General features: G+C 33.4%; 2 protein-coding genes and 3 non-coding genes across 5 annotated transcripts; 3 read left to right on the forward strand and 2 right to left on the reverse strand.

The window, feature by feature from the left end:
• Window positions 1-652: 652 nt before the first annotated feature.
• Window positions 653-12328, reverse strand: LOC141696649 (putative LRR receptor-like serine/threonine-protein kinase At1g53440). The gene is made up of 25 exons (XM_074500767.1): window positions 12192-12328; window positions 10438-10612; window positions 9346-9417; window positions 8850-8918; window positions 8651-8722; window positions 8510-8581; window positions 8002-8073; window positions 7825-7896; window positions 7634-7705; window positions 7445-7516; window positions 7293-7358; window positions 6408-6476; window positions 6174-6239; window positions 5975-6037; window positions 5858-5896; window positions 5733-5782; window positions 5290-5648; window positions 4929-5124; window positions 4715-4852; window positions 3672-3793; window positions 3274-3484; window positions 2942-3179; window positions 2408-2558; window positions 1130-1653; window positions 653-789 (listed from the first exon to the last, which is right to left on the reverse strand). Exons 1-24 carry the CDS (start codon window positions 12289-12291, stop codon window positions 1246-1248), a joined length of 3024 nt encoding a protein of 1007 aa, XP_074356868.1. The 5' UTR covers window positions 12292-12328; the 3' UTR covers window positions 653-789; window positions 1130-1245.
• Window positions 12329-14137: 1809 nt separating this feature from the next.
• LOC141695274 (uncharacterized) lies at window positions 14138-15957 on the reverse strand. The gene is made up of 3 exons (XM_074499533.1): window positions 15462-15957; window positions 15151-15272; window positions 14138-14230 (listed from the first exon to the last, which is right to left on the reverse strand). Exons 1-3 carry the CDS (start codon window positions 15955-15957, stop codon window positions 14138-14140), a joined length of 711 nt encoding a protein of 236 aa, XP_074355634.1.
• Window positions 15958-17676: 1719 nt separating this feature from the next.
• LOC141698763 (U1 spliceosomal RNA) lies at window positions 17677-17837 on the forward strand. The gene has a single exon (XR_012565266.1). It is a non-coding gene; the product is annotated as a U1 spliceosomal RNA (small nuclear RNA).
• A 320-nt stretch (window positions 17838-18157) lies between these two features.
• LOC141698860 (U6 spliceosomal RNA) lies at window positions 18158-18260 on the forward strand. Its single transcript, XR_012565359.1, has one exon. It is a non-coding gene; the product is annotated as a U6 spliceosomal RNA (small nuclear RNA).
• Window positions 18261-19436: 1176 nt separating this feature from the next.
• On the forward strand, window positions 19437-19632 carry LOC141699266 (U2 spliceosomal RNA). Its single transcript, XR_012565741.1, has one exon. It is a non-coding gene; the product is annotated as a U2 spliceosomal RNA (small nuclear RNA).
• Window positions 19633-19800: the final 168 nt, after the last annotated feature.

Raw genomic sequence — 19800 nt, forward strand, 5'->3', positions numbered from 1 at the left:
GAGACGGGAAGGAAAAACCTTTAATTAATGAAAACTCTTCTCGCAGTAATTTTCGTAGGAATTATTCTTTAATTTATTTAATCGATTACTACTTATCACATTTAAGTTTTCGTCAATATTCATAGAATTGGAGCAAAATTTTGTGCTGAATGCAAACATATCAAAATTTTATCAAGTCGAATTTTGAATTGAGAATCATGATTTAGTCGAGTTCAGAGCCAAACTATTTTAGTAAAGATCGAACTTGAGTTGAGAGTGCTCGGTTCGACTCATTTACACTCTTTGGTATCTCTAGTACTACTATTCTGGAGGATCAACTGACCTGGTCAAAGAGTAAAAAACATGTAGCTGGATGAAGGCCCCAAGCCCCCAACTCATAAATGCATGATTGAGCCATACTACCTATCCCAGAAATCCAACTACTCAGAATAAAGGGTCTCATCTGTGTATATGAGCTTTTGTCTTGAGTGTTGACTTTTTAAAGTTGACTTCTGAAATTAGAATTAACAAGTTACTTTACCAACAAACTTATTGCCACACTTATGTTAAGGTTTTAATGGCCAGAAGGGGTCCTAAAAATTGTGTAAATTACTGTTTCTGAAATTTAACTATACAATACTACATTCATATGTACCATACTACCATGCATTTGCTTTGAACTCACTTGCAGATTTGCAGTACATAAGTTTCTGATTCGATGTAGAGACGCCTTGTCATTTTTACGAGAGGATCATTGTTGTCAACCTTACCTTCAAAGGCTCAGAGTCGTATTGATAATTCCTGGCACAACTGCAAGAACACCCAGGTGTAAGCTACTCGTGTACTCAAGAATCGGATATATATTATGCTTATCAAAAATCAGCAACATATGGTTAATTTGTTTCACACTTATTACAAATATGTATAAATTAAATTAAATACATTTCACTTGTATAGAATTATCTAGGATTGCAAGTTGATTCTTTGGTTTAATTAAACCAAATAGACAAAAAGTAATCTGAATGATAATATGTTCATTCGGATCCAAACCAAACAAGAAAACAATACAATTCAGGGGTCAAATTGATCAATTTTTGATTAAAATGATATAAAATGTCAAATTATGATGAAAAAGAACAAGAGGGTGTACAATTAACAATTAGTGTTTGCAAGTATCACCACCCAATTTGTTATTGCTGATCACTTCATTGCCTTGACTGTCGGAGTGGGTAAACTTGATAAATTGTTGCAGACAATACTGACAAATCAATCAATATTCACATCATAAAGATCCGGAAGAAGCTTGCTTGTAGAACTACCTTCACTCTCGAATGTTGTTGAAGAATCAACCCATGTACCATTCGTTGATATCATTTCCCGACCACCCTGAGAGAATGTATCAGACTCTGTTTGGCTGTCATATGCAAGCTTTTCAAAGGCTTTAAACCTCATTTCATCTTCTGTTCTGGTTCGACTGACTACTGGTGCTTGAACTTTGGTTTTTCCTTCAATCATGCTCACGGTAGTAGACATCGATGGCCTAAGGGTGGCAGATTGATTCGTGCATAACAGCGCTATGTCTAACAGTCTTATTGCCTCTTCCTTGGAGTAATTTGAGCCAAGAATTGGGTCAACAATATCTAACAAATTTCCATGCTCTTGAAGTTCATATGCCTGTAAAGAAAAAACAATATATATTAATATCAGTCTAAGCTTATAAATGCTAACAACACTTAGTTCGATGTATATTTGTCGTCTCAAGTAAATAGCTGCTTCATCACTTGTGGCTTCTCTGTTGACAGGATGAGAATTCTATTTAATACAATGAAACTTGATTAACCTACATGACGAAGTTCAGTTCTTATTAGTGTCATAAATTAGGCTTGTTGACATTTTAAGCCATAAGGTTTAGACCAATATACCCATGAGCCCCTGTAGTTCGAAATTGTACCTTTTTGCCCTTGAATTACTGAAAACGTATCATTCTACCCGTGGACCGACCAATTAACACCATTTTTTAAAAAAGATACGTTTTCAGTACTTTGGAGGCAAAAAGGAACGGTTTTGAACCACAGGGGCTAATTGGTAGGTTGGTGCAAACCTTAAGGCTTAAGAGGTCATTAAGCCCATAAATTAAGCTTAAATTATTTCATCACATCAGCAACCTAATTCAGTTACTATCCTCTATATACATACACTAAAAGTATATTTTTTTAAACTGTGCATTATGCCGTTTGGATGCTTAAACATAGACATTAAACAACATCAATCAGAAGTTTTGATGTAGCTCGGTTTGAATACAGTAATGAACTTGCACATATTTTCCGCACTCTGGGAAGTGGGAACGGTCTCCATAATTTAGAACAATCTCTCATGATACAGTACGAAAATCAATATTAATTAGCACCCACTAAAGCATGATGCTTACCCAGTCAAGAAAATAAACGAACTCCTGTTTTGGTCTGTAACTAGTGTTGCTTTTTCCACTAACAATCTCCAGCGCAACAATCCCAAAGCTGTAGACATCTGCTTTGTCAGTCAGGTAACCCCACATTGCATATTCTGGAGCCATATATCCGCTGAGAAAAAAAGAGTAATCATTATAGTAGCGAGTGTTGTGACAAATCTGTATGGCAACTCAACAATTATAAATTAAAATAAACATGCATAATTAGACATCAATTTATAACTGTTCCTTCTGATTATTAAGCTTAAACAGTGGTTATCTTGATAAAAACCAAAAAAAAACAAAATATGAGTGAATTCTGCCATAGTGCCATTGAAACAGAAAAACACGCAATTACATATCATACAGGCTTTTTAACTGTACATGAGAAAGTTGTGCGACTGACTTTTTTCTTAATATATTTGAATTTTACGTGTTCATGACATGACACTGGTTGTTTCTACTACTCAAGAGATACGGCATGAAGTACTAGTTAGTATGAAAAAAAATGCTCACACTGTTCCAGCAATTCGTGTACTGATGTGAGTGTTTTCTTCTTCATCAAGCTTAGCTAAACCGAAGTCTGATATCTTTGCATTTAGATCTTTATCAAGCAACACATTAGTAGCCTTGATGTCCCTGTGTACAATTTTCAACCTTGATTCCTCGTGAAGATACGCTAAGCCTCTTGCTATTTGCAAGAAAATCTTCTTTCTAGTTGGCCAATCGAGGTTTAGCTTCTGTTCCTCGTGACCTAATAATGTCAGGAAACAATTTAAAGAACAGATGACAAATACAAGTCCATCCTGATGAGGAAACCAATGTAAACCATGTAAGGAATTATATACCAAAAAGTGCCCTAGCAAGACTATTGTTTTCCAGGTACTCATATATTAGCAACAACTGGTTTCCTTCAATACAACAGCCAAAAAGCTTCACAAGATTCGGGTGCTGCAAAGCAGATACCATTCCTATCTCATTAATAAATTCACGGTTTCCCTGTTTTGATTTGGAGGACAGCTGCTTAACAGCTATTACTGCACCGTCTGATAGGACGCCCTACAAGAAGCGTAATAAACATGAAAAGCAAATTTGCTTCTAAGACGGCAAAATTTAAATTAAAAAGGCCTAAATTCTTAATTTCCCTTTATGAAAGTAAATTTAATGTATTCCTGTTTGCATGTGGACATATGGATCGGATATTTAAGCAATACGCTAAAAGCTTTAGTTTTAGGGAGCAGGATACCATGTAAACTGGACCAAATCCACCTTCACCAATCTTATTTGCAGGATCGAAGTTGTTGGTGGCAGCTTTAATATGTCTTAAGCTAAAATAACCAGTTTGTAGTTCTATAGCTCCTCGGAGTTCTGCAACAAGGATTGAAATCAGAAAATTCGTGAAATACCCATTACTCTATGATTTTTCTTGCATTCCTAATGCTCCTTTAACTAATACAACAATATATGGGTTATTCAACCTAGTCGCACATGTTATTTGTGTCCTCACTAATCCAAAGCATTGGAAATTTACACAATGCTGACTGAAGTCATTTTCTCAACAGATATGTTCTGCCTGTAGCAGGCATATTCATACACTTCCATTACTGACAACACGATATTAGGTGATCTGACTAATACATTTGATTTCTCGGTATTTGATAGTAGTTACTTTTATTTGTTCTGGTGCAGGTGCTACAAGTTCATATTAAATGTAAAATATTTGAGGCTTGGGTACGAATATGTGCTACCTGCATCACACTGGGAATGAAATTTGTAAGATAGAATTTCCGATAAGTATTACATTTCCGATTTCTGCATATTTCCGTTCAAAGTTTTTTAGTTTCTTTGGCATTCCCCTACTTTTTTTAACTCTATAAACCTAGGGGAAAGTCAATGCATAGCTATATTTAGTTAAATCACCAACATATAAAACTAAATCTACAAACGTTCACTCCAAAGCAGAGCTATATATGGATTATTGGTTCTAATAGAAAAAAAGGAGGGGAATGACTTTGGTGGATGAACTTTAACTTGAATGTAACAATAGCTATACCCATCTTAGCATTAACATGGAAGCACAACTTGTATTTTAGCACCAAAAGTAACTTTTTAATTCCAAAACATAGCAATGGCTATAACTATTTTAGCTTTAGCATTGGACTTGCCCTCATGTAAGGAAATCCATATCTGACCCTTTTCATGGTGAACGTGATTCAGGTAGCATGAACCAACTCAACAATCAATGCATCTTAAAAGTGCTGGTATTAAATTATGCAATGGATCTCTCACCTTTATCTTCAATGTATTTTCCTCCTAAAAAACCTTTTCTCCAAAGTACTAATAAAATCAAGGTGACACCCGAAACTGAACCAAACACAATGCCGGCTATGATTCTAATAGATAAACCGCCGGTGTCAACATAAAAGTCTACAAGAAGAATATGATAACTCAGAAAATGTGGTATGAATATAAATTGAGAGCGCAAATTTTAAAAATTACTAACTTGGTGTCACAGTAATTGCCGATATCAGTGGTCCAAATACACCTCTTTCTGGAATTGCGTTAGTCCCCTTACCTGCCCAATAAAGGTGGATCACCAAAGTACCATCATCGACAGTAACATTGGATTCCAAGGTGGTTGGCAGTCCAAATCCTTTGGCAGCTTCAGCAATGTTGAAGTTCTTCCGTACAACTTTCCCCTTTAACAAAGAAGAAAATCAAGCTTGTAAAAGTAGCTATAACAACCCTAGCTATTTCTGAGGGAGAAAATTATGACCAAGTTCCCAGCCAAGTTCAGCCAGTTTGAAATATTACATGGCATTAGTCAAATATATGAGTTGGAAGCAAATAAACAACCTCCTTACTTGGATAGAGACATCGAAAATGCGCCTACCAATGCTGCTATATGTGTTGTCATTAGTATATTGTATTTCAGCAAAGTGGAGGCGAACTTTATAATTACCATTCCGCAAGCAAAGACCGTAATACTTAAGTGAAGAATGGGAAACGCGGGCTGTTTTATAAATTTCTTCTCCATTCATGTTATCGTTTATTGCAACATAATTAACTTTTTCCTTCTTCAAAAACACTCCTGTCGAGCCATATGCCCATTTCTCTGAACTAGAAAAAAAGTACGATGGCCCTTCTCGAACTGAGTCATCTTCGTACTCGTTTCCCTCCCATTCTGTTTTCCTTCCTCCGCAATTAATAAACAGAGAGTAAACTGCCAATTTGACAGAAGCTGTTTATATCAGAATATAGAAGTATTTCGCATTATAGCTGAAGAGTCATATTGGTTAGCACTTACATTGAGATTTTTGGGAGCAAGGGAGACCTTTCTTTAAGCACCAGGCAACTCTATATTACAAACTACAAATTATTTCATGCAACGCCTATATAAAAAAGGTAGATGCTATGTCCAAAGGAACTTACGAATTGTTTGTTGAGGATGAACGGCTAGAAACTAAGTTTCTGTAACAGATACAGTAAGCATTTTTAGCAACAAGGATATTCGAATTAATAGAGGATACAAAGTGGGAAGAATCTTACAAATGAGATGGCTGACAGCTATAATTAGCAGGTGTCTGTGTAAAATTGTTATAAGATAAATCACTGCAGCAGATCCGATTTTGACATTTGTAAAAAAAGTTATTCGGGAAAATAGAGATTCGGAAATGCATGTGTTCTTATTTATTTATAGAAAATATTTATAATGATAAATATATCCAAGGCTAGGTAAAGAACTAACAAATTATTTCTGCTGGTAGACATCCAACTTGGTACTTTCCCAGTTAACAAATTGTTATTCAAATACCTGCATTCACATACAATTCAGTGTCACACTTCTTGTAGTAAGAAAATTAATCTGAAGAGAAACAAACCAGTAGGTATAAAAAGGTAAAAACTGCAATAATTTTTTATGTTGACCACATTAGGATTATTAGTATTAGTATTAGTATTATTTCGAATATTAGTCACATACAAAATCTTCAAGTTCAAGGGTTCCAGTGAATCTGGGATTTGTCCAGTCAACTTGTTGAAGCTCAGATCTCTGCAAATAAAAAGGTTTTTTAAACTCAGAAGTATAAAAACATTATTTACAGTATACAGACATGTAATGCTAATACTATATGACCAAGTTTATATGAATCCTCTGGTTGATGAATATTTTTCTGGCTGTTTCCAGATTTCATTATAGGATTTGTAATTAAAACATGAGACTTTAGAAAAATTCCCAGGAACAGGCGTCAATACGACCTTTAACATCAAATTCAGCAATAAACCAGTTTAGACTGAAATATGAAATTCCTAATTCTCTCATAGAAGAATGTTCTAACATTCCGTGGCCATTTAAATTCCCTACAAATGCATCTAAGTGAATTTTATTGACATCTATTTACAACCTCAATTTGATAGAATTTGTTGAACTTCGGCAATCAATTCGGAAGTATACACATACTACCCCATATAAGTATATAACTATCGTTATGCATGGATTCAACAATCAAAATAATTTAAAAATGATAGAGTTCCCAAAAAGATTTCCATATGCTTAATTGGCAAGATTTAATTGGATGCATATTTTAAAAATGAAGATTTAATTTGATGCACATCTTAAAAATGAAGAGCACCCAGATGAACATCGCAAATCAAAATGTGACACTTGGAATCGGGGAACAATTTTGGATCCCTGTCACTTTGTCTTCTTAATACTGATACAGTGATACTTACCATTCTATCTCATAATTCATTTCGGAAAACATAGATAGTGCATTGTAATTTCTTAAGCACACATATTCTGGACTCTGGAGAACTATTTTTACAAAAATAATATCAAACTTATGAAGAATAAATAAGATCAACTTACATAGTTTTTAGTTTAACTCCTACGTTTGTTGGAATAGCACTACTGATCAAGCAATTTCTCAATATCCTGCACCATCAAAAGAAAAACTTTTTAGAGCCATCTGTTAAAATGGGACACATTGGCATGGCGATATGACATTCATGATAACTCACAAAGTTTTTATGCTTTCCATATCTTTTAAATCAAGGACAGATAAAGCGGTTCCACTCAAATCAGATATCCTCCTGCAAACAGGAAGCACTGAAGTAATCAACTATTTTCAGCAAGTCCAAACTAAAATTGGTTATAACAATGAAGATTATAAAAGTACTAGCAGGACAAGATACTTGATCTGTACTCACATTTTTTTTAATTTTTTCATACGAGAGATGGTCAAGGGAATGGGACCGCTCAATCCTGTGCCTTGCAAGTCCCTACATTAAGCTTTCCAAAGTCAAGCGAGAGGTACATGGAAGTAAGGTTCTTTATAATTTCAACCGAATATTTTTCAATGTAGAAACAAACTGAAGTATAACCAAAAAACAGTACTCACAATCTCTTGAGGTTTGTCCAGTTTCCAATAAAATCAGGAATCTTCCCAGATAATTCACTCCCATCTATCCTACTGCAAGCAGTAAATATTTTTCACCGACTTTGCTAAGTTAGATATGTAGTAAAGGCTGAGTATTATTTACAAATCTTTTTTTGTTTCCTAAATAGTATTACTTACAAATCTTGTAGATTCTTCAAATTGCCATATGTCTCTGGTATCCTTCCACTAAAATTATTTGCTGAAAGTAAGCTGTGCAAATTGTTTGCAAAAATTTAGCTCCAGCAGAAGGAAAAGAAAACAGATAAATATAACAAATTGCAATGCTGAAATTTGAAATGTTGAAACTTAAAACTTTAGCTCCTAATGGAATCGGAAGATTCTAGCCACATAATCAGATAAAAAACGCACACATCCCCATTTTTTCACCAATATATCGAAGAGTTTGTAAAATCTATCTCATCATGATCTATGCTAGTACATTAAACTGGAAATTTGTAGCCAATCTCACATTAATACCACAATTCACGAATAAATCCCGACACTTGCTAGAAACAGGTGCTTAAAAGCAGCATAAATATAATAAGCGCTTTGCCAGTCAGTTGAGTAGTGCACAAGATTATAATGCGATATGAAAACGCTGATAAAATTTAGATATATATATATATATAAAGATTAGAAGTCTTACAGTCTCTTTAAGAAACTCAAATTCCCAAGTTTTTCAGGAAGAGGCCCTTCAAGTTGATTATTTTCCAACACCCTAAAAATATGAGCTTAGATATAAGTCAAGAAATTGGTTCACTAAGAAGTGGTCATATTTTATACTCACAATTCCTCAAGTGAATTAATGTTGGCTATTTCTGGAGGAATCAAACCAGAGATACGATTTCCAAGAAGGTATCTGCAGGAAGAAGAGTGCTAATGTACTAAGTGCTCTATCAATACATGCAATTGAATATAAGATAATGTTTAACATAATACTATGGCCACAGAAAACAAGAAATAATTAAGTTTAAAAAACACCATACAGATTTGTGAGGTGCAGCTGACCAAAAGCTCTGGGAATACTTCCGTTGATATAATTATGGGACAGATCTCTGTATAGCAGATCGAGAAGTTTCTGTTAGTACTATATCATTCTTTGCTCTTACCTTAATATTAGAGGGATGATTATATTTCTGCTTCTAAAGAAAGAAGCATAGCAAGTCAATATACCATCATATGATATGATTCATATCTGATTCTTGACGAAATTTGAGGCACACAAAACACACACACACGCACAAATGTGAAAGTGAAGCGTTCTTTAAAGCAGCAGTGAGGAACCTGATTCTTTTTATACATGACATGTTAATCAAAGTTGTTGAATAAATACTTTAGTATACTCACAAATATAGTCGTATGTACTTGTCATGAAATATTACAAAACAGAATCACACCAAATACTAAAGAGAGGATACAATCATTCAGACAGCAGGTGAGCATAACAATTCTGAATACACAATCCAAAAGAAAGGTACTTACATCATGATCAGATGAGTCAGGTTTGCGAATTCGGCAGGTAATTCTCCTGTTAGATTTAAGCCATTCATCTCGCTGCAAAAACGTATACAGTAAACTCAAGAATGAAAATACTAAAACTTTTAGCAATGCCTGAATGTGTAAGCAATTGCGCCTATACTAATTTCTACAGTGTATTGTTACATTGACGATAATATTGCTGACAACCTTAAATTTAACGTAAATCACATTTTATATGTTTAACTGGCATACTGCTTGCATATTAGACTGTTAGCATATAATAAGATACCTGAAACAAGCTTTCAATTCAGAAACCGGCATCTATGGCAATAAAGTGTTCATAATGCAAACTAAACATTCAACAAAACTTCGTAATACACTGGCTTTCCGGCTCTCCTAAAACCTCAAGGTGTTAGAGAAAGTCCCCAATTGAATCTTATATTATATTCTAACACTCCCCTCACTCAAACCCCCATTTTTTTATCGAGGGATGGATCATGGACACCCATCTTAGGGGCAATAATTTGCCTCATGTCTCAAATAAATTGTGAGAATATTGGAGATCACAGGGTGTCGAACTTGAAATGCCCGCCAATCCGAGTTTTAGTATCATGTTAAGTAACTATTTCCGTTAAAACCTTAAGGTGTTTGAAGAAAGCCCCAAATGGATCTTATATTCTAACACTTTCTTTGTCAACAACATATTTACATAAAAATTACACCCTGTTATTCAAAAAAGGAGCAAACTGAATATAAGTGTGAAAACAGAAAGAACTAATCTGCCGCAACTCTCAGGCAATCTCGTACCTTTCAAGAATGAACAGCCATAATCATACAGACCAAACAGATAGACAAATAGCTAAACCGAGCTCTGTTACTACGTTAAACCATCCCTCTAACTTTAAGTAGTTAGAAAAAAGACCTTCACCTTAGATAGATAATATATTTTTTAGCATAACATGATCAATTTATGTATAAAGTCCACTTCAAGATTATGATTTCTACTTGTTTCCTTTGTAAAACAAATTTTACTAAATTTTTTTTCTCTTTAACATATAGACACTGAATTTTAAAAATGCTAGAATAGGATCATACATGTGAGTAACATGGCACACAGAGTTATTGTTGAACGAGCAGTCGCATCTGACATTGCTAAAGATATCGTCGCGAAATGTGACATTGAAATCTCCAGGTCTGCTGCATGAAGTTTGATTCAGGGTCTTCCAATGTTTGTTATTTAGCTTGGAGGATATCTTTTGAAGAGCTTGCACTGGCGCCCATGAAAAGTTTTAAATGTTAAGCAACCAGATAATAGAACATCTTAAGTTGTTAGAGACATATAATTATATCAAACAAATTTAGGTGGGAGGACTCAAACTCGGAAAATACTAGTAAACATAATAGACGAATATATAATTAAATTAAACAAAAGGACTTGAAAAACTCGAAATCGAAATCCCTGCATAGTAAAAAAGGGTTTTTTCCTCATTGGTAAAAAAAAATCAAGCTAAATTCCTAAAACATGAAGGTATAACAGGAAGGTTCTAACAATATTGATCACATATATTCAAATAAATGTGAACTACAATACCTATATGTTTTAAATTTAGTAATACAAACTACTAATAAGGTAATAACCTGTGCAAAGTATGTATGATTAAAACGTAAATTTATTAGTAATACTATTTCCTAGCATAAATATTTAGAAAATTACAAGTGAATATATATTTCTCTATTTTAGTTGCATATTATTTATTATTATACATTTAATTTTGCTCAAGAATATAGTTACATGAAATTGAACCCGATATTATTGTGAAACTATATAAGTAAAACTAATTTATAAATCTTGTTTGATCATATAATTGCAAAGAATCAAATATTGGGACAAAATTAAAGAAAGTATTTATAACGGAAAGAAGCTAAGTTTATAAATTTTATGTAATCATGTATTTTGCGAATAATTAAATCAAGATTGAGTTCAAACAAATATATATATATATATATATATATATATATATATATTATGAATGTTGCTAGTATGTAGCTATAGATCCAATCAAAATTAGTGTAAATCAAAGAAGTGAAATTAAGTGGATAAATACTGTTTAATAATGTAGTTGGGATCAATTGAACCCAAAATTGGGTTGAAATAAAAAAAACAAGTTTGATACTAGAATATGATTAAAAGAAAATTTCAATTATAATAAAGAGTACTATATATATTTTTATCTTGGTATGATAATCCCATCTAATTATCCATCAGGTGTTCCAAAAATCGAAATTCGGAGTGCCAGTACTCGGATTAATTGTGTAAGAATCAGATTCAGTATCTGGATGAAAAATGGGACATATTAAAAATAATTTTAATATATTATATTACAAGTATATAAATGTATCTTGTAATAAATTAAAAATCAACTAAAATAATACATACTTGGTTTTCTTATGAATGCATATTCTTTTAAATAACAAAAAAAATCAATAATTGATTCTTATTCGAATAAGATGAATTTCATACTTGGGGTTATGAAAATCGACATGTATAGGCTATATAATGAGATAATTAAGTGAATTTTAGAAAATTCTTAAATATTTATTTCATTACGTTAATTTAGTTTTTTTACTTTTTTAATTTTTTTTGAATTTTTAAAAATTTAACCAGAATTGACCCGAATTATGTTCAAAACCGAATTACTATCCAAATAATGATGAAAATTCAGCTTGGATCATTCCGGTTATCGGCCAAGTTTTAGAACACTGACCACCTTTCAGTACACAGGAACTTATGATAACCATGATTATAAGGATCATGAGTGGTGAGTAGAAGGGGAGCAAGTGTAGTGTACCTTCTTGTGCAGGCAATAGTTGAGCATCAGATCTGAAGCAACTGAGAAATGCAGAATATAACAGAAATGGAACAAACATAATATGAAGAGACGACCCCATTGCTTTAAACTTGCTTGCACTGTATGTGTTTTTATGATTTACGTTAATATAGAGATGATGAGAAACAACACAGAAGAAGTGGATTTAAATATGGATGGTTAAAAAAAAGCAAGTTGCCAAGACAGTGACAGGACAGGAAGTAGGTTAATAGTCGTCGCCTTGCGCGGGAACGAGAAGCCATTTAGTTGGTAATTTTTTGTTTCAAAATATTAGAGCCCCTCTTCAAATATGTTATTTTATTTGGAAAAAATGACAAAAATAGCCGATTTTTGAAAAAATTTAACAAAAATAGTCATTCTAAAAAAAGTGGCCAATTTTGGCCGATTGAATACTCCACTGTTAGTTGGGTATCCCAATTTGTATAAGATACTTCACTGGTAGTTGGGTATTTCATATATTAATTCATGAATTTTAAATTTGAATAATATTTACAAACATATATTTTAAAGCTAAAGTTAATAAAAAAATCGTAAAATGTAAATAAGTTGAGCAAAAGTACGTCACTGCTAACATTCAACTTATCAGCTTATAAGTTGTAAATTTGACTTATAAATTGGATAGATAAACTGTCGTCGATAAATACTTACGGGCTTATAAATTAATAAGTAGCTTAATCAGAACACGCCAAACAGGTCCAAAATCCTAGAAAACGATACTCAACTTTTCTGTATTACAAAAGCCAAACTCCAATAACACTGCATTATTTAGATTGTTTTTTTAACGAGAGCTAACATAACAAAATACTACAGCTAGTATGTAATGTTGTATATAGCAACGTGGGAATTAAATGAGTACTGTAATAGTATTTTTACGAGAACGTTTTTTCATAATATATGTTTATTTTTAATTTTTTTTTGTAATCTGTTAAAATTACTTTAAAACTATTTTTTAAAAAAAAAATATTTAACAATTAACGAGAGTTGAATTATTTTATTATATTTTTATTTACCTACATTAAAAGAGATTTGTATTATGGGAGGGGAAAAATAAACAACGAGGACTTGATACTCTGAGCATGTGCGGACAGTCTAGCCATCCGTCTTGAGTAACAATTATTACTCCCTCCGTACGGAGAAGTTTGAACCGGTCAATGCACAAATATAAACAAAGGTTATATACTTGACTAATGTTAGTTTTATGTGATAAAAAATTGTAAAAAAGGCAGAATGTTCCCTCTACTTTCCCCGCGGAGCAGTGGTGTACAGATAAACCGCTCAACCGCATCCAACCGCATCCAACCGCTAAACCGCTCACAACCGAATTGTATTTGCGAATAATCACGAAATGAGGGTTGATTGTGGATTTAAATTTTAAAAACCGCTCATTCGCGGTTTGAATGCGGTTTTAAATTCTTGAAATCGCAAAATCGCAACCGCAACCGCAACTCGTAACATATATTTATAATAAAATATATTTCCCAAAATGTAGTTGATATCATATAAATTAATAAGTATACACATTTATCAACTAATCTTAAGTTAATGTTAAGATTTCGTTCATAGGATTCACAATCATTATAAGATATATAACCAAACAAATGGAAAATATAATCAACGTGTACATTTTTTTATGCTTTTCTTTTTTTTTTGCGCCCGCCTCCATATTTTTGTATGTTTTTAATATTCTTGCTCCAGACATAACATTAGTTTGTATTTTATTTTTGAATGTAAATTTATCACGTAACTTAAACTTGAATTTATCAATATTCCGAATATTTTTTTTACAAATTATTAACTATTTTAAAATAAGTGGTTGAACCGCAAACCGATCCGCAATAACCGCAAATTTGCAACCGCAGTTGACGCGGTTAACCGCAACCACAAATGCGGTTGCGGATGACAATTTTCTAAAACCACTCTTCGCGGTTTGGTTCGACTTTTACCCCAAAACCGATCTGATCTGAACCGCGTACACCCCTATCGTTGTCCACAAATTCATGCTGTACTTGTATTTAATTTAGTAGCATATCATATAAAACTGTTGTGGTGTACTCGTGCCTTTAAAGCACCCGCAGCGGTAATGGACGTTTTAAAATTTAGTGGTCCCATGTAAATATAAGTCCAAAAAAGAATGTAAATTATATATCTCTAGTGGGGTCGGTTCTCACACTTTTCAAAAAAAAATTATAATATTTTATAGTCGATTGTAACTTGATTAATAGATTTATTTATTCAATTAGTCAATTGTATTAGTTTAAATTTTAAAATATATAATAATTTTAAAATTATAATAATCAAATAAAAGTGATTAAAATTTTAAATATGTTAATTAAATAAGATAAAAACGTAATTAAAACATATCATATTATTAAAAACATGAAATAAAAGAATACATTAAATTTAAACGTTACAATTAAAAAAAATTAACGATTATAATGAAACTGCGAGATAAGCTCAGTCAAGTCATTTTTCAGTTGACGATGTATCTGTCTATCACGCATCTGCATACTATTTTGAACATATGTTTCATACAGGACAAAAGGTTATTCCCCTAAATTTGGTTCCGGTAAGACATTTGTTGTATCATCATAGGTTGGTAATGGACCAATTGAGTAGCATATGTGTTTCTCTCATCTTCAACAATCATATTATGTATTATGATGCATACTCTCATCATTCTCCCAAGATCTGCTCTATCCTAAAAGCGTGTCGGACCACGTACGATTGCGAAACGGGACTGTAACACACCAAACGCTTGTTCAACGTCTTTTCGTTGGCTTTCTTGATATTTTGCAAATAATTTTTTTTCCTCACTATGTGGACGAGATATCGTTTTAACGAATGTTGCCCATTCAGGATAAATTTCATATGTTAAGTAATATCACATATTATAATTATTTCCATTGACAGTATAATTTACCTCTGGAGCACGACCTTGTAGTACATCATCAAATACTGGAGACCGGTCTAAGACATTTATGTCATTATTTGATCCAACAACTCCAAAGAATGCATGCCATATCCATAGATCAGATGAAGCAACTGCTTATAGTATAATTGTTGCAACTCCTTTGTGACCACTCATGAACATTCTCTTCCATACTTTTAGACAATTTTTCCATTGCCAGTGCATGCAATCAATACTTCCCATCATACCAGAAAAGCCACGAGCTTCACCCATTTGTAATAGACGTTACATATCATTTGAGTTCGGTTTTTGTAAGTATTCACCCTCAAATATCGCATATACAGCGGAGACAAATTTTTTCAAGCATTCAACTGCAGTATTCTCTCCAATACGAACATAATCATCAACAGCATTTGCAGAGACACCATATGCCAACATACGCATTGCCGCTGTACATTTTTTTAAAGGTGATAAACCTTTTCTTCCCACAACATCAATCCTCTGTTGAAAGTATGGATCGAAATTTGAAACAACATCCACAATACGAAGAAAGGCATGTCTTCCCATACGAAATCTTCGTCGGAATATATTTTCTGGATATACAGGATTCAGAGAAAAATAATCATTCACTAGACGTTGATGACCTGCTTCACGATTTCTATAAATACTTTGACGAGGCGTGGATGTTGTTGAGCTTTGTCCATTTATTTTTTTAAAAAGCTCGAGTCGACGATTGTGTTTAGTGTCATCGCGGAACTCTTCAATGAATTCTTCAGTGAATTCCTTAGCAAAAAATTCTAATGTGGGTGTTTGATTCATGTTAGTGTTTGATGTGAATTGAAAGAACTAACAGAACTAGTTTATATAGAAGGTAAAAAAAGAATATATTCTAACGGCTAGTATATGAACAAATAAAAATAAACACTAGATTCAAACGGCTAGTTTACAAACAAGAAAAAACAAACACTATATTCTAACGGTTAGTTTACAACAAGAAAAGATAAACACCAGCTAGTTTCTTGCCATAATTTTTTCAAGCAGTTTAGCATGAGCCATTCGCTGAGCATCATTCATTTTAGTTGTATTTAGCCAGAACTACTTACTTTAGTTCTCTTAGAACTTGCACTAGTTTGAGTAGGTCTCCACTTAGGGATGTCTACGAAGCTCACGTCAATGAAGCTCAAAGTTATACTTCTTATTGAAATTAGTTAAATGATAATCACGAGCTTTCTCAATTAAATTATCCATCCGGCTGTTCGTTGAGCCTCGTCATAAGCTGCTCCAAATTTCTGAGCACCTTCATTTATTCGTTGTCACCTTTTTTTAATTGCCATAACCCCTCTCTTAATGACGCCGGGAGATTCATCTTCACAATATTGTTGAATTCGATTCCAAAATGCTTCGTCCTTTTGACCAGTACGACTAGTGGATCAATTGACACATTCAACCATGCACTTATTAGTAGTTTATCTTCAACCCACTTCCACTGGCCGGTATTTTCTCGTACATCTTCGTTTTCTTCACAATCATCATTTAGATCAATAATATTTTTATGGCTAAAGGCCGACACTTGTGTTTCCGGAGAATTTTGAAAATTAATTGGTGTTTGTTGGGTTTCAAATTGTTTGTTGGCGTTATATTAATTTTTTTTTTGTATAATTATGTGTTTGCACGAAACAAACCTACGTGAAATTATTGAAGTGAGTACTATAATTTGGTACTTTTGGTATTGTTGTGTTTCAAAAGTTTTTCTTATTACTCCCTCTGTTTTCTTTTATTTGTCGGTTTGACTTTTGCACAGATTTCAATGTGATTTGACCGGCTAATTAGAATTATCATTTGTAAAATTTTCCTTTTGTAAATAAAATAGACAACTTATATTTTAATTCACAAAAAATATAATTTGAAATCATACTTCTAACTAGCCGGTCAAAACACATTGAAATGCGTGTAAAAGTTAAATCGACAAATAAATCATTTGTAATTTTTTTTTTGTAAATAAAAATAGACAACTTATATTTTAATTCACAAAAAATATAATTTGAAATCATAATTATAACTAGCCGGTCAAAACACATTGAAATGCGTGTAAAAGTCAAATCGACAAATAAAAAAACTGAGGGAAAAAGTCAAATCGACAAATTAAAAAAACACATGGAAAAAGTCAAATCGACAAATTAAAAAAACACAGAATAATAATGAGAGGAATTGATCTGGATAAGAATGTAAGGGAGTAATAATGAGAGGAATTGATCCTGATAAGAATGTATAAAATAATTCATATTAAAATATGTTAAAAAATTTGAAGAGGGCAAAGAAAAAATACTCATAATAAAGGCCTATGTAATCTATGGGTTGTTCAACAACCTTTCACACCAACTCCTCTCAGGGTTGTTTCACAATGAAGGTTCTCTTAGGTGCAAGTTTTTCAAGTTATCAACTTTACTTGGCACTTTACAAAGTATCCCACATCGAAACCTTACTTATTCAAACACTAGAAACTAAGTATTAATATCGACGTGCTTGCAAACAATCAAATTACTTACCTGGATGGGGTCAATGGACGATCAATAAGGTTCATGGCCTAGGTTAGTGACCTCCATTGCACTCAGGAGGGGCGCTTGCCTAAGATCTACCCAAGTGGTGGAGTCTACATCATAATTTGTGACAGGGGTGGCTTGCGTTCGCGCAGCCCCCGCCAATCGAGTTCTTAATTTTGTGTAGAGGTAACAAGATATTGTATCTAATTTGTGCAGCAAATCAGTTTAAACTTAGATAGTGTCAAAAGAAATTAAAGAGATGAATCATTTAATGAAAGTGAATCAAAAACAAAACAAGAGTTCTTTAAACACAGTAATGGGAAAGAATTCAGAACAGTGCCTAAAGTTTGAGAGCTATGAGGTTTACTGTGAAATGTAATTTATTGGTTCAAGAATTTGAGTCAGTCTAAAATTTCCCACATCGCTTAATATTATATAATATATAGTCTTCATATAGCTGGACACTAGTATCTTTTACTGTCCCTTCGGGGACATCCGATAAAATTGGAACGATACAGAGAAGATTAGCATGGCCCCTGCGCAAGGATGACACGCACAAATCGAGAAATGGTCCAAATTTTTTTTGCAAATCAAACCATCCAAGTTTCACAGAATCTGCACCAACAAGTATGCTTACATTCTATAAACCAACCTGCAAAGCTAGAAGGTGATAAATCTTTTTCTTCTTTTTTTTTTGTCTCTCCAAATTTCACAGAATCTGCAGCAACAGTTTACCATGAATCTATAAACCAACCTGCCAGAATCCGCAAAGATAGAAAGGTTTGAGAACTAGCTCCCACTGGTTATTGGCTGGATAGTATGCGACACAGATTGAATGATCACGGAGTAGACCAGGATCCAGTTATTCTGAGAGACAGCTACAGCAGATGTAGCATATAATGTGAGTTGAAAAAGGCCACACTGGATGGTGGAAGCAAGGTCTCTCATTTATTCGAGACATGATCAAAACATTGCTGTGAAAAAAATATATCTTACCCCCAAACGCGAGAACAGCAGGACTAGACTCGGACCACTACTCAGGCAAGGGCCTTCTCCACCCATCTCCAATGTCGTTGGACAAATCCAAATAAGATATAAACTTGTGATGGTGGCATTTTGAGCCAAGGACCAAAGTGAAATGTGCAGGTCTCTAAACCAATTTGATGAAGCTTATGATTATAGGGATTTTTGGTGGAGAATGTAGAATACTTTTTAAGACTGTTTTCCTAGTTACATATAAACTCACATTAGAATTCCTACGCATGCTAGTTTTTAATCAAAAGAGCCTATCATTTTCTTGTCATTCAATGTTCGGTCGAATTTGATGACAATATACTAAAGCATGATTAATGTCTTTAAGCTGGCCAACCATGGGGGTGAGCATTTATCGAAATCACAGGAGTTTTTAAAGTGCCACCAACTTAGGTCGTGAAGGCCACCAACTTAGGTCGTGAAGGCCGTTGTTTTTCGTGGTGTTTATAAGCAAAATATAGTTGGACTCTTAACACAATAATTAAGCCGGATTTGTAGAATCAGTAATTGGAATGTAGAGCAATAAAAATTAACATTATTGTAAATAGGACTACCTATTATGTCTTACTAAAATTTTTAAAAAAGGTTTTGAGGTCACTTACAAACGTTAATATAAGAGTTTTGATCTCGAGGTCGAGGGCAATGTTCAGTACCACATCGAGAACCTTAAGCTTCCGGAACAGGAGCTAATTGTTTAAAACCAATAGTCACGCAACAGTTTAATTCATACCTTTCTCGGCCTTTTGGCTAAGATCAAGTGTAGTATCTGTTCTTATCAGTTTAATATCTGATATGTGGGCCATCGGTCCACACGATATTAAATTAATTTTTTAAGGGGGAAGGTCCATCACAATAGCTTGCTATTGGGGTCTTCATGTGTCGCCCAAGTGTTGCACTATTGCTCGGGCCTGGCACACCCCACCCCAAATCTCAGTTCAAAATTTGTCACAGTTATTTGCTGCAGTACAAAAATGGCTTGAGGCATGTGCTACATATCGTTGTACTTGTCGTTCAATTCCAAGTATGAATAATGCTTAGAACTCCAACATATTAATCAAGTTTATTTAAACTGTACTTAATACTAAATGTC

The sequence above is a fragment of the Apium graveolens genome, chromosome 11 (assembly GCF_009905375.1).
Source record: "Apium graveolens cultivar Ventura chromosome 11, ASM990537v1, whole genome shotgun sequence".
Classification (NCBI taxonomy): domain Eukaryota; kingdom Viridiplantae; phylum Streptophyta; class Magnoliopsida; order Apiales; family Apiaceae; genus Apium; species Apium graveolens.